General features: G+C 35.1%; 1 protein-coding gene across 8 annotated transcripts in view; it reads left to right on the forward strand.

Annotated features, from left to right (window-relative positions):
• SDCCAG8 (SHH signaling and ciliogenesis regulator SDCCAG8) overlaps positions 1 to 14,751 on the forward strand; it is a 265,435-nt gene that overhangs the window by 100,155 nt on the left and 150,529 nt on the right. The window contains exon 13 of one of the 8 annotated variants that reach the window (XM_081216421.1): positions 3,542 to 5,994. The exons of the other annotated variants lie outside the window; for them this stretch is intronic. Within the exon in view, the coding sequence (XP_081072547.1) occupies positions 3,542 to 3,739 (198 nt within the window). The 3' untranslated portion in view covers positions 3,740 to 5,994. Of the gene's footprint in view, positions 1 to 3,541; positions 5,995 to 14,751 lie in introns of those variants that run through there. 8 annotated transcript variants of the gene reach the window in all.

Consider the following 14,751-nt stretch of genomic DNA (forward strand, 5'->3'; position numbering starts at 1 on the left):
GAGTGGTATTGACATAGGACAGCTACAGATGCTTTTTTTTTTATAGTCCATAAATATTAGTACCAATATCCAGTATAAATATTACTAATTACTACATATGTATACATTTTAAAAATATTTATTGTATAAACATAGACACATTCACAGAAGCCAATAATTCCACCACCCAACAGAGCAAATTGTTTTCATTTTCTGTTTTACCTTCTACTTTTTGTCCATATGCATATATAATATTTTCAAGTAGTAAGCATAGCCTAGATGTAATTTTGGTTTTTACTTTTTCCACTTAACAATATCTTAAGCATGTGTTGCTGCCTTCTCTTCATAGATCACTTTAATATGGCCATTTACATGTACTTTCAAAGGAAAGTGATAAGTCATATTTTGAAGAGAACAGATACTGTTATAAATTTAGAATCCTTTTGCCCTAAACTTCACTCGTTTTTTTTTTTTTAACTCAATAACCATATATTGCGTGCACTGTGCTGGCCTAGAATGAACCTTCTGTTCTTAAAAAGGGGAGTATATAAGACAGGTTTGCAAATAAATATATGTCAAAGAACATAATAACTATCATTAGCAAACTACCGAAGGGTATGATGATTTAGGAGAAGGAGAGAGGACAAACTTGAAGGATGGTAAGGATGTTGCCCACCATAGATGGGAGACGAAGGCATTTAGGTTGGAAAATGGCAGCTTGAGCAAAGGAATGGGGATAGGCATGCAGGGGAAGGAGGAGATGTTCAAGGAATGCATGTGTCTTTTGATTCCATAGCATACTTGTATCACTGACCTCAGTATCTCAAGTGCCACGTCTCTGTTATAAAAGATTGCCCATAGAAAAAAGTCTTCTATAAGGTTCAGAATCCCAAGCAATTGCCTACTTATAACATGCTGCATGTCCTACAGTCAGGCACAGAAGTCATATTATATTTTGGGAATATTTGCATAAGTTTTTCATTTCCTTTGTAGTGTTTTCTATGTAATGAGACAATTTTAAGATTTTCAACATCATTTTCAGATGACATACAAAAAATGTCATCTTATTAACAGTGTTAGAATCAAGTAGGATTAGTTTTCTAGAAATAAAAGAATTGACAGTTACTTTAACGATTTGTAGAAGATTTCCACATGACTAACAATGGAAGGTGAAACACAGAGTGTTCAGGGTAATACTTTACCTGTGGACTGTGAGTCCAAAGACTTGATTTGACTTTTCAGCTAACTTCCTGAGCTAACCTCTCAGAGCCTCATTTTCTTTCCCAGTGAAATGAGAAGCTTGGATAAGTGAAAGCTAAGGTTTTCTTTATGTCTAAATGCCTATGTTTTCAGAAACATAGGAAATATTTCTCTGTTCTTAATTATAAATTAAGTATTAATAAAATCAATAAAATTACATGGAGTCTCAAGTGTCATTCCAAATTTCCCATTCACTCTGATTTTATAAAAATGACACTTCTGTTATGATAAGAATGAAATTTTACTGTCATCAATTTTAGGTTTTATTCTTTTCATTATGATGAATAGTAGAACAATAAAACATCTAGCCTTTTAAACAGTTGAATTTAATTACAAGATAGATACCATTTAATCTGCAATAAGGATTAAAGTCCTAGTCTGAATTAAGAATGAAGGTCTATTGGAAGGATTTTAGTCAACAGCAAACTGCCCAAGATAGTATTTTGGAAGAGCAGTCACTTTTCAGGAAGCCTGCAGAATTAAATACCCTCAGTCAGAGTTTCGTATCTGTGTGAACCCATGACCCCTGGGAATATATTGGTAACTCCTTTGGAGAAAAATGGCATTAATAGTTAATGCTTTCACTTTCAGTTTTTCCTTGGTGCTCTCATAAATCCAGCCATGGAATGAAATGCTGTGGCAATTCTGGATCTAGATGACCTAGAATATGATCATATTTTTTTGTATTTTGATTTTTTAATCATCAGAATGAGAACAAGTTTTTAATTCTCTTAGAGATTTCACATATCCCTGGCATGTTCCCCTGACCCTCATTGGAGTACAGTGTGAGAGGCTGCCCTAAACATAGATTCTAGATATAACTGCAGGCTGCTCATGACTATTAATAAATTGCAAGATGTTTAGATTTTCATGCTACTATTCTTAAGAGATGGTCAAGGTAATTTAACCCTCCTTGGTGTTAACATCTGTATTTAAGTGGATCACTTACACTAACATTTAGATTTTAGGGGAAAGACAAGAAAGCAGCAGTGTCCTTATTTCTGACCTGCTTTCTGACTTCCCTGAGAATTTTTGGCATTCCCTGTCGAGAACAGAGAATTCTTTTCTGTATAGAATCTCTCTGCTTACAACTGAAGTTCTGATATTCATTCATATTCAACCTCTCTCTCTTTCTCTCTTCTTCCCCTCCACGCCCTGTCACTGCCGCCCCCCCCCACCCCAGCCGTGGTAATAAAACATGCAAGTAATAGCATTGGCCTGGCTTCAGAAGTCATGAGTCAACTGTGGTTGAAAGTTCCCCGTAAAGTACAAGGGAATGCTCGTGTCTTAGAGAGAGTGGCAGCCAAGGAAAAAGGGGAGGTAAAAACTTTTAGGGAAATCTTAAGAAGATGGAGGAGAAAGAATTATTGAATTCTTTGACATGAAAGATTGTCCCATCATTGCAAGTACTACCTTTTCTTTTGGGTCCTTCTTTCACTTGCTCAGAATTATCTGCATAGAAATCTGAATTCACTCATTTAAAAAAATTTATTGAAACATAGTTGATTTACAATGTGTTAGTTTCAGGTGTGCAGCAAAGTGATTCAGTTATATATATATATATATATAACTACATATATAGTTATATATAGATTCTTTCCCATTATAGGTTATTACAAGATATGCTATACAGTAGGTCATTGTTGGTTATCTGTACATGTAGTCGTATATACATTTTAATCCCAAACTCCTAATTTATCCCTCCCCTGCTTTCCCCTTTGGTAACCATAAATTTGTTTTCTATGTCTGTGAGTCTGTTTCTCTTTTGTAAATAAGTTGATTTGTATCTTTTTTTAGATTCCATATATAAACGATATCATATGATAGTTGTCTTTCTCCGTCTTACTTCACTTAATATGATAATCTCATACTGAGAGGTAATTGTCATATCCTAATTTGAATTAGAAACTTTAGAGTGTCATTTTCAACTTGTCTCTACACTTAAGTTTATCATAGAAAAATAGGGCTGGGTCAGTGATTCTTCCCTAAGTAATTGAAAGTCCACTGTGTGTACAGTGATTGAAGCTGTTTAACGGTTTATATATCAAGAGCCAGATGTTTTGGTCTAAAAGGGGATTTAGGCAAATGGATGAATCAAATATCTATTTATGTATTTAAAAATCTAAGGACAAATATCTTTGTGTGTGTGTACATATACAGATATATGTATGTATGTGTATATATATAGATATAGATATAGATATATGGCACATATATCTCACTAATACATAATATAAGAAGTGTGACTTACTGATAAGCAGGCTTTTCTTTTTCTTTTTTTTTTTTTTTTTGCGGTATGCAGGCCCCTTACCGTTGTGGCCTCTCCCGTTGCGTAGCACAGGCTCCGGACGCGCAGGCTCAGTGGCCATGGCTCACGGGACCAGCCATTCCGTGGCATGTGGGATCCTCCCGAACCAGGGCACGAACCTGCGTCCCCTGCATTGGCAGGCGGACTCTCAACCACTGCACCACCAGGGAAGCCCAAGCAGGCTTTTCTTGAGCAGAGCCTGAAGTCTCTAAATGCTGAATTTAGGATACCTTTGACTTACTTCATCAGCCAGGAGAGAACAAAGGACTCTTGAGTTGTTCCAGTTATAAAGACAAGAAAAGGAGAGTAGAGGAAAAGGAAAAAAAACAAAGTAGGAAGAGAAAATGAGAAAGATTTTAGAAGGCATTCTAAAGACATTTACACTAAGAACAACTGGGCTTTCACCTCTATTTACTCTGCTTCACATTCAACTATAACTTAGAAGGGGCCAACATGACCACAGATCCATCATTATATTCTATCCGTATTTTCAGGAGGGATCCATAATCATGGATTTTTTAAAACTGTAATTGCTATAGCTCCTTTTCGCCACCCCCGTTTCCCCCAACCATTGCTGGTTGTTAAGAGTAACTTAATATAGCTTGGCATTTTTCAGGAGATGTTTTCTAACCACATAGCAATAAAATTCATGAAGGTAATTTTTATCTTTAGACTCCCTTGTTTCAGTGGCTTCATACGAAGGATCAAAGGGAGGACATCAGATAGTAAAGGGCAGTAGCTTGGTGGGTACTGACAGCCGAAAAGACTTTAATGACTTAGTTTGGCCCCTTCATTTCATAAATGATTAGACTGTGAGTAAGCTGAGAGTTAATACCTCATTTTAATGCATTCATTTATCTAACTAAAAGCTACTGGTAACCTGTTAGGTGTCACTAACAAATAGGTACTGGGGTTGCGTTGAAAAATAAAATATATGTATTGCTCATACAACTCTTATAGTCTGGTGATAAAGTTGAGTGTGATAAGATGAAGCCTCAGTGGAACTGTAGCTTTGTTTGGTGGGAGAGAATTCAAAGTGATTTTACACAACAGTCAATCAGTTTTCAACATGGAAAATAAGAAAATTCAATGGGTGAAAAATAGTTTTTCAACAAATGGTGCTGGGAAAACTGGATATCCACGTGTAAAAGAATGAAGTTGGGCCCCTACCTTATATTATATATAAAAATTAATTCAAAGTAGATAGAAAGACCTGACTGTAAGAGCTAAGCTTACAAAACTCTTAGAAGAAGACATAGGCATAAATCTTTGTGAACTTGGACTAGGCAATGGTTTTCTTGGATATGACACCAAAAGCATAAGCAACCATAGAAAAAAATAGATAAATTGGATATCATCAAAATTAAAAACTTCTGTGCTTCAAAGGACATCATCAAGAAAGTGGAAAAAAGCCCCACAGAATGGAAGAAAATTTTTACAAATTACCTATCTGATAAGAGACTTGTTACTAGGATGTATAAAGCAGGCTTACAGTTTAATAATAAAAAGATAAACCATTTCCAAAGCAGGCAAAGAATCTTCATAGATATTTTTCCAAAGAAGATATACAAATGGCAAATAAGCACATGAAAAGATGCTCATCATCATTAGCTATCACAGAAATGCAAATCAAACCGAAAATGAGATACTACTTCACACCTGCTAGGATGGCTATAATCAAAAAGATAGATAATAACAAGTGTTGACGAGGATGTGGAGAAATTGGAGCCTCACACTGCTGGCAGGATTATAAACTATGCAGCTGCTTTGGAAAATAGTCTGACAGTTTCTCAAAAGTTACCCCGCAATTCTACTACTAGGTCTATACCCACGAGAAATGAAACATGTCCACACAAAAACATGTTCATGAGGTACATCCCTGGTGGCTCAGTGGTTAAGAATCCACCTGCCAATGCAGGGGACATGGGTTCAAGCCCTGGTCCGGGAAGATCCCACATGCCGTGGAGCAACTAAGCCCACGTGCCACAACTACTGAGCCTGCGCTCTAGAGACCGCGAGCCACAACTAGTGAGCCCGTGTGCCACTACTACTGAAACCTGCGTGCCTAGATCCTGTGCTTTGCAACAAGAGAAGTCACCGCAATGAGAAGCCCACACACTGCAACGAAGAGTATTCCCTCCTCTGCGCAACTAGAGAAAGCCCGCAGGCAGCAACGAAGACCCAATGCAGCCAAAAATAAATGAATAGATTTATTTTTAAAAAAATGTTCATGAGTGTTCATATCAGTATTATTCATAATAGCCCAAAACTGGCAACAACCCAAATGTTTATCAACTAATAAATGGATAAATAAAATGTGATTATCTATATCTATGTCTATACAGCTATATGTTGGCAATAAAAAAGAATGAGGTACTGATACATTCTACAACATGGCTGAACCTTGAAAACATTATGCTAAGTGAAAGAAGCTTGTCACAAAAGACAACATATTGTATAATTTATATGAAATGTCCAGAATAGGCAAATCTATAGAGACAGAAAGATTAGTAGATGCTTGGGCTAAGTGGGTTGGGGGCAAATGGGGAGTACTGCTAATGGGTATGGAGTTTCTTTTGGGGTGTTAAAATGTTCTAAAATTGATCAAGGTGGTGGTTGCACAACTCTGAATATACTAAAACACATTCAATTATATACTTTAATGGGAGAGTTGTATGTGAATTATGTCAATAAAGCTGTTATTTAAAAAAAGATTCTACCATAAAATTCATATTTCAACCTAGTCTGGAGGGGAACAGAGAGAGTGGGAAGGGAAAGCCATTCAGTCAAAAGGGACAGAATATGCAAAGACACTGTTCCATATATACCTGGAGGGCAAAAGGAGGCATAAGAGATGAGGATAGAAACACTGAGACCCAGAAAACTATTATTTGCCAGAAGTGTCTGTAAACTACTGTGAAGTCAGAGTCCATATATTATTCATCATTGTATCCCTGGTATCCAGCTCAGAGAAGGCCTACCGTAAGTTTTATCTGATAGTTCAATGAATGAGTAAATGAATGCCTAAGTGAACTAAAGAATGAACTTTAAATAATTAGTAATAGTACCTAAACTAGATGACAGATCCTCTAACTCCTAGTTTACCTTTGTTGTGCTATATCAGGCAGAAAGTTTTTTTAAAGTTTTTATTTTTATACAATTCAAAAGGTTACTTTCCATTTACAGATATTACAGAATATTGGCTTTATTCCCCATGTTGTACAATACGTCCTTGAGCCTGTCTTACATTCAGTAGTGTGTGCCTCCCACCCCCCGCACACCTACGTTGCCCCCGCACTGGTAACCACTAGTTAATTCTCTATATCTGTGAGTCTGCTTCTTTTATGTTATATTCACTAGTTTGTTGTATTTTTTAGATTCCACATATAAGTAATATCATGCAGTATTTGTCTTTCTCTGTCTGACTTATTTTACTTAGCATAATGCCTCCATGTCCATCAGATTTCATTCTTTTTTATTCCATTGTGTGAATATGTATATATATATATATATACACATATACACACAGTGTATATGTGTATATATATATGTATATATGTATATATATATATATATATATACATACATATATATACCACATCTTCTTTATCCATTCATCTGTTAATGGACACTTAGGTTGTTTCCATGTCTTAGCAATTATAAATAATGCTGCTATGAACATTGGGGTGCATGTACCTTTTCAAATTGGTGTTTTTGTTTCTTTCAGATACATACCCAGGAGTGGAATTGTTGGGTCATATGGTAGTTTTAGTTTTAACTTTTTGAGAAACTTCCATATTGTTTTCCACACTGGCTGCACCAATTTATATGCCCATCAACAGTGTACAAAGGTTCCCTTTTCTCCACATCCTTGCCAATATTTCTTATTTGTAGACTTTTCATTTATAGCCATTCTTACTGGTATGAGGTGTTATCTCATTGTAGTTTTGATCTGCATTTCCCTGATAATTAGTGATGTTGAGCATCTTTTCATGTGCCTCTTGGCCATCTGCATTTCCTCTTTGGAAAAATGTCTATTCAGTTTTTCTGCCCATTTTTTAATTAGGCTGTTTTTTTTTTATGTTGAGTTGTATGAGCTGTTTATATGTGTTGGATATTAATCCTATATTGGTTATATCATTTGCAAATATTTTCTCCCATTCAGTAGCTTGTCTTTTCATTTTGTCAATGGCTTCTTTTGCTGTGCAAAAGCTTTTAACTTTAATTAGGTCCCATTTGTTTATTTTTGCTTTTATTTCCTTTACTTTAGGAAAAGGAAAAAAAATCCAAAAAAATATTGCTGCGATGTATGTCAAAGAGTGTTCTACCTAGAAAGTTTTAAAATCAGGATGAAAATAACTTCTTTTATAAAGATATTTATATTTCAGCAATTATATTTGTTTAAAGTGTTTGATCAGTCTTTTTATATGCTGCCATTCTGGTAAGTGTATAATGATATCTCATTGTGGCTTTAATTTGCATTTCGCTAATGATTAATGATATTAAACATCTTTTCAGATGCTTGCTTGCCATCCCTATATCTTCTTCCGCTATATCCACTGCTATACTCTCGCTCAAGGTACTATCATTTTCACCAGTGTTATCATAGTAATGTCCTAATTGGCTTCCTTTTTTCTGTGCTTCAACCCATTTTAGTCCCTTCACAGACAGCAGGGACAAATCTTGTCCCTCTTCTGATTGCAACCACCAGTGGTTCCCTACCTTAGTCATGGTAAAAGCCAAAGTCCCCACAATTGATCTACAAGATACTGCACAGTCTGGCCCTCCTGTTACCTCTCTGCCCCTCATCTCCTACGTTTCTCCTACATCACTCTGCTGTAGCCACATTGGCTTCCTTGGGTTCCTTGCGGTTCCTCAAACACATCAGATACAATCCCACTTCAGGGCCTTTGTCCTTGCTATTCCCTTTGCCTGGAACACTGTTCCCCATGATAGCCTTATGGATCACTAGCTTAATGCCTTCAAGTAATTGCTTTAATATTTCCTCTGTAAGCCCATCCCTGACCACCTTATTTTAAATTGTACACCACTCCCCAAGTACTCTCTTTCCCCTTTCTGCTTTATTTTACTCCATATCTTGCTCATTTATTGTGTTTGTTGTCTGTTTTTTCCTTGCCACGATATTAGCTTCATGAAGTCATGTCCCCCCTCAGGCCATACACAACATATTAGCAAAGGCAAATGTGAATTGAATCACGTTGTTCTTCCATTTAACAACTTGGAGTGTCTTCCCATGTGCATTTAGAAATATAAATCCAAACTCTTTTCCATAGCTTACCAGGCCCTGTATAGTCTGATCACCAATTGTCTTAACATCTACTCTTCCTATCTACTTTTCTTTTCTGCATTCACTTGAGCCTCATGGTTTTCCTTTAGCTTCTCAAAGATGCCAAGGCCTTTGGACAAACATCTGCCTTATATGTTCTTCTTCTGTCTTCCTGTGCTTAACCACCTCTTTCTCTTTCTTTGGTTTCTGCTTAAATGTCTTCACTTCTCTAACTATTAATGTATATCCCCTTGCACTGCTCCATTATTCTCTCATAGTACCTTGTTTCCTTCATGGAACTTATTATAATGTTTTATTATTTTTTTTACTTAAAAAAATCTGTCTTTTTCATTGGAATGTAAGTTTGAGGTCAGAGACTCTTACTTGTCATATCCACTTTTGTGTTCCAGTGCTTCAGTGCCTAGCATACAATTAGGGTCCCAGGAACTGGATAGGTGGGTGGTTAGGTAGCAGGAAGTTCAGAACCTGAAAGTAGATTGCCTTAAGTCAAATTCTCACCTTAATATCTACTACCGGTGAACTTGGTCAAATTACTTAATATATCCAAGCCTCAGTTTTCTTATCTGTAAAATGAGGATAGATAAAATTACCACTTTATAGTGTTTTGTAAAAACCTTGAGGTAATCTCTTAGCCCAGTGCATGACATTAATAAGTGATCTATAAATATTAATAATTATTATTTTTACAAATGCTGTTATGATTATTATTCACATTCTATGTCCTCATTTCTCTCTCCTGTGTTCTATTTTGTCTAGTTGCTTTAAAGAGTCATGAAGATAACTAAATATGATATTTTTGGTATGACCTCAGCAGTACATAGAAGTGGAGCTGTCATCTAAGCTTATATTAATCTAGCTTCAGAGCCAGTTATCATTTGGGTTATGTGTTTATCAAAACTCTTAGTGAGCTTAAATTCAGTTAAAACCTCTAATGGCATAAGTCTACTGCCCTACAGTTGGGCAGTAAATACAGATATTTGCATTTGTCTCTCTGAAACTTGATCATTTTAGTTTGGACCTATGGTGTCAGCTTGTCTGAACCTTTTTGGACTCTGTTTTTAACATTTCACCATAATAAATTTGTCCTCTCAGGTTTTCGTCACAGGCAAATTTGATCATCGTATCATTGGGGTCCTCATTAAAGTCGGTGGATTAAACAGTATAACATGAAAGGCAGGGCAGAGCCCTGCAACCTGTCGCTAAAGACTTCCTTATAGCTTGGTATTTTCCATTCTGCCTTCCGTATGATTTTTTTTAACTGATGTGTTTGTTTTCCTGTTTAAGATTCAGACCATTTACCTTCTTCAAAATATTTCTAGTCAAATCAAAAAATATTTACTTTTGTACCTACTATGTACAGTTAGTGTGCTTAGGTACCACTGAGCCATGTGACAGAAGATTATAGTGGTGGCAAATGGTGAAAAATTAGGCATGGGTGGCTAAGAAATCAAAGTGCCTTTGTAAATATGGAGTGGATTAATAGTTGGCAGGATTTAAACCTGTGCTGGGAAACTCCCAAAGGAAGGGGAATGGGCCTGCCTGGAATTTTAGTTTCTTCATCTAAATAATCTGGATAAATGGACTAAATTGGAAATTTAAGGAATCAGAGTCTACAAAATCATTTTTTTGAGATTTCTTCTATTGATTCTGTTGACCTACTCTCATTTTAAAAGTGTTTTGTCCATATACATATATCAAATCATTATGTTGTACACCTGAAAGTAATACAATGTTTATGTGGCAATTATATCTCAATACAAAAAAAGTGTTCTGTCCTAATCATTACCCTATATTTATCTGTTTTATACCTATTTCATTTTCCTCTATGAAAATAAGTGAAAGCAAGAATTATGTGTTTTGTAATTATCACAGCATATAAATTCAGTACTGCATATGAAAGTGTTTTCTAAGCTATGAAAAGCTGTATACATATATAGAACTTTTATGATTGAATAGATGGTCAATAAATTGAATAGATGGATTTACTCCTTTGTATGTGGATGCTATTAATTTGAAAGAATCATACTCCAAATTAACTAAAACATCTACTTTACATTGAAGCCTTCTTGCCAAAATTAGTTAGAAGATATAGGTGGTTTTAGAGTTAAAGCTTAGTACAATGAATTGCTTAAGTTCCCCAAATAGTATTTTACAGAAATATTTACATAATCCACAGCTAAAGTGAATTTTCTAAAATCTCTCCATAAGGTGAGATTACGTATGCCCTGTCTCAGTACAGAAGGATTTTTTTTTCAATCAGTTGTGTCTCTAAAAATAAACCTAGTTTTCTTGTTATTTTAACAACAAAATTATTTGCTGTTTCCTCTTCACATAAGAACATCTCATTAATTTTGGTGAAAATCCTCCAACAAGATAAGATTAAATTGTCCAGTTTTCCAGTGGAAGAGGATCCATTTTGTGTCACGAGCAGAGTAGAAACAAAGAGGTGAGTTGAAGACAGATTTGCTGTTTCAGTGGTCAGAATATTTTGAATCCAAGTATAAACGTTCAGGGAAGAGCCTGTAGGTCTGAATGCTCTAGGAATGCTTTCAGTAATGTTCCACTTCTCTTACTCTTTAGTTTTAGAGCCAGAGCATTGATATGATGTTCTCTGTAATCAGGTACACCAAGGAGTAATAGAAACTGGGTAGGTAGAAAGAGAGGTGACCTCACAGAGGTCCAGTGTATTTGTATGGGGAAGAACAGGAGCTGTGTTCCATCATCTGTACTGTTAAGCATCCAGACTCCTTGGATAGAGGTTTCCTTTTCTCAGTCATATGGAATTGATTTAGTAAAAAATTAAAATATGATTTCCTATAAAATAAAATCATTCCATTTTAAGTAGGGAGATCTTGAATAGGTTTGAGCTTTTCTTGGTTTGAGAGAACAGAAATATTTTGTACTAAACAGTAATGTTGATAAAAATAAAATCCAATAAATATATTTTTCCCTAAATTAACAAATGATGTATATTGTCTTATGAAACTAGCTTTTTAAAAAGGGGGTCTGAGTCTTAAACTTGTTCTGATTGTCAGAGATTGACAGAATTTAACTAATAAGAGAATACATAGAGAAAAAAGGAAAACTTCTTGTTGAATAACAGTTGTCAGAGAAGAAACAGATGATATGTTTTCTTTATTGCATTAAAAAATTAATTATTGCCAATAGAAGCTTGTTTGTGCTCATAACTGAGTTAGCTTTGTGGTTTGGCATTATTCCATGTTTGAAGGGAACTAGGTATGGGCGAAGAGCATGAAGCCTGGGTTCGAGCCCAGTTTAGTGGGCCTCAGTGGGTCATTCAATCTCACTGGACGCCAGTGCTCTCATCTGTAAAAGGAGGGGATAGATAAAGATGATAACTGAGGTGTCTTCTATTTTTAACTGTGTCCTTCTTTAAAGCCCTGTGCTTTTATTAAACAAAATCTTGATGTAAACAGGGGAGTTAAACTCCCAAATGTTTCAGGGTCCTTTTGGTTGGAACACATTTTTGTAGAAGAAATATAGCCAGCACAATATTTAAGGAAGAGGAATTTTATTTGATAAATTAAAAATGTACACTGGGGCTTCCCTGGTGTTGCAGTGGTTGAGAGTCCGCCTGCCGATGCAGGGGACACGGGTTCATGCCCCGGTATGGGAAGATCCCACATGCAGCAGAGCGGCTGGGCCCGTGATCCATGGCCGCTGAGCCTGTGCATCCAGAGCCTGTGCTCCGCCACGGGAGAGGCCACAACAGTGAGAGGCCTGCGAACCGCTAAAAAAAAAAAATGTACACTGAAGTCTTGAAAGTTAGGTGCAAAACAGCCCAAAACCTATCTTGTATTTTCCCTTCAGGAATCAGAATATTTAACCAATATTTTTCTGACAACTCCTATAAAAGCAACATTGAGTATAAGAGTTTTAATTTGTTCTAGTTGCAAAATAATAAAAATGTGTACAGCATCTGAGACAAAATAGTTATGCCAGCATTCCCTGTTTTTCTAGGTAAGAATAAATGGGCTAATTTATTTTTACACAATTTTTAATGGCTGATAAAATAACTGAAAAATCATGCTTATTATTGGAATAGGAACAGCTTTATTTAATAGTTTTCTTTTTGGAAATTGTGATTTTTGTAGTTGTCAGTACTTTTATATCTACTCTAAAAACTTTTTGGCTTTGAAAAGTGTACTTGAATATTATATTGGTATTCCTGTAACGATAGTATCTGAAAAAATACTACATTAAAAAAAATACTACATTTAAAGCATTAAAGGAAAATATAGGAAATTATTGAAATTCCACATTGCACTGAACTTTATGCTGCAATTCATGTAAAGTAATAGTCTCAATTTTGAAAAAAAGGATTTAATTTGGGATTATAAATAATATCCTTGATGTCTTTTAAATATTTTTAATCTTATAATGAGAACCTGAGATCATTGTAAATACATTTAGTAATAAAAAGATATTTTATAAACCATAAATACATAACAAACTTCACATATTTAAATTTACTTATAATGTTTCTGGTGGCAAAATCAGATATAAGTTTAGAATTAGCAGTATTTTCAGTTCACTTAAATTTATTTATCTTTATAGATAGATAAATATAATAGATAAATATAAAGATATAAGGATATCTTACTTGAAAATGCCTTTCATTCTCTTGTTTATTAAAATTGTTTTAGTGTGGTTTTATATTTACTCTTATTTTTTATTTGTGTTTAGTCACATTTCTACACATAAAGAATACTGCAATATCAAGAACACTGTAATTAGTAGTGGACAATATGACCAGTTATTGTAATCATATATTCTAATGTATTTTTGTTTTAACATCTTTATTGGAGTATAATTGCTTTACAATGGTGTGTTAGTTTCTGCTGTATAACAAAGTGAATCAGCTATACATGTACATATATCCCCATATCCCCTCCCTCTTGCGTCTCCCTCCCATCCTCCCTATCCCACCCCTCTAGGTGTTCACAAAGCACCGAGATGATCTCCCTGTGCTATGCAGCTGCTTCCCACTAACTATCTGTTTTACATTTGGTAGTGTATATATGTCCATGTCACTCTCTCACTTCGTCCCAGCTTACCCTTCCCCCTCCCCATGTCCTCAAGTCCATTCTCTATGTCTGCGTCTTTATACCTGTTCTGCTCCTAGGTTCTTCAGAACCTTTTTTTTTATTATTCCATATGTATGTGTTAGCATACGGTATTTGTTTTTCTCTTTCTGACTTACTTCATTCTGTATGACAGTCTCTAGGTCCATCCACCTCACTACAAATAACTCAATTTCATTTCTTTTTATGGCTGAGTAATATTCCATTGTATATATGTGCCACACCTTCTTTATCCATTCATCTGTTGTTGGACCCTTAGGTTGCTTCCATGTCCTGGCTATTGTAAATAGAGCTGCTTCTAATGTATTCTAATGTATTTTAAATTGAATTATTCTATTGGAAAATATTCACAGCTTTAATATACAGAGCTATAAGGAACAAAATTATACCCAAAATGTAGTAATATAATCTGAAAATTATGGGTAGACTTCATTAACATGAATCCTGGAGCCTTAATATTAATGCTTATAAGACATTTTCTGCTATAAATTTTTATAAGAACTAGACAAGAGTATGGCAGTAATTTGTTATTTACCATAGCCCAGATGATTATAAATTTGAGGAGGAAATGATATAACAGTTTAGATGTATCACTGAGTTTGCCTTTTAATCAAAATGATAGGACATTAGTTTATATTTTAATAGTTATAAAGGACAAGAAAGAGAGTGAGATGAAGAGTAGACAGATTGGATATATATTTGTAATTGGCCACCTGGATTACCTATATAATCCAGGTTATATATATAATATATAATATACATACTATACGATGTCTGGCACATAGTAGGTA

This window comes from Mesoplodon bidens (genome assembly GCF_964165515.1).
Source record: "Mesoplodon bidens genome assembly, chromosome: 2".
Lineage (NCBI taxonomy): Eukaryota > Metazoa > Chordata > Mammalia > Artiodactyla > Ziphiidae > Mesoplodon > Mesoplodon bidens.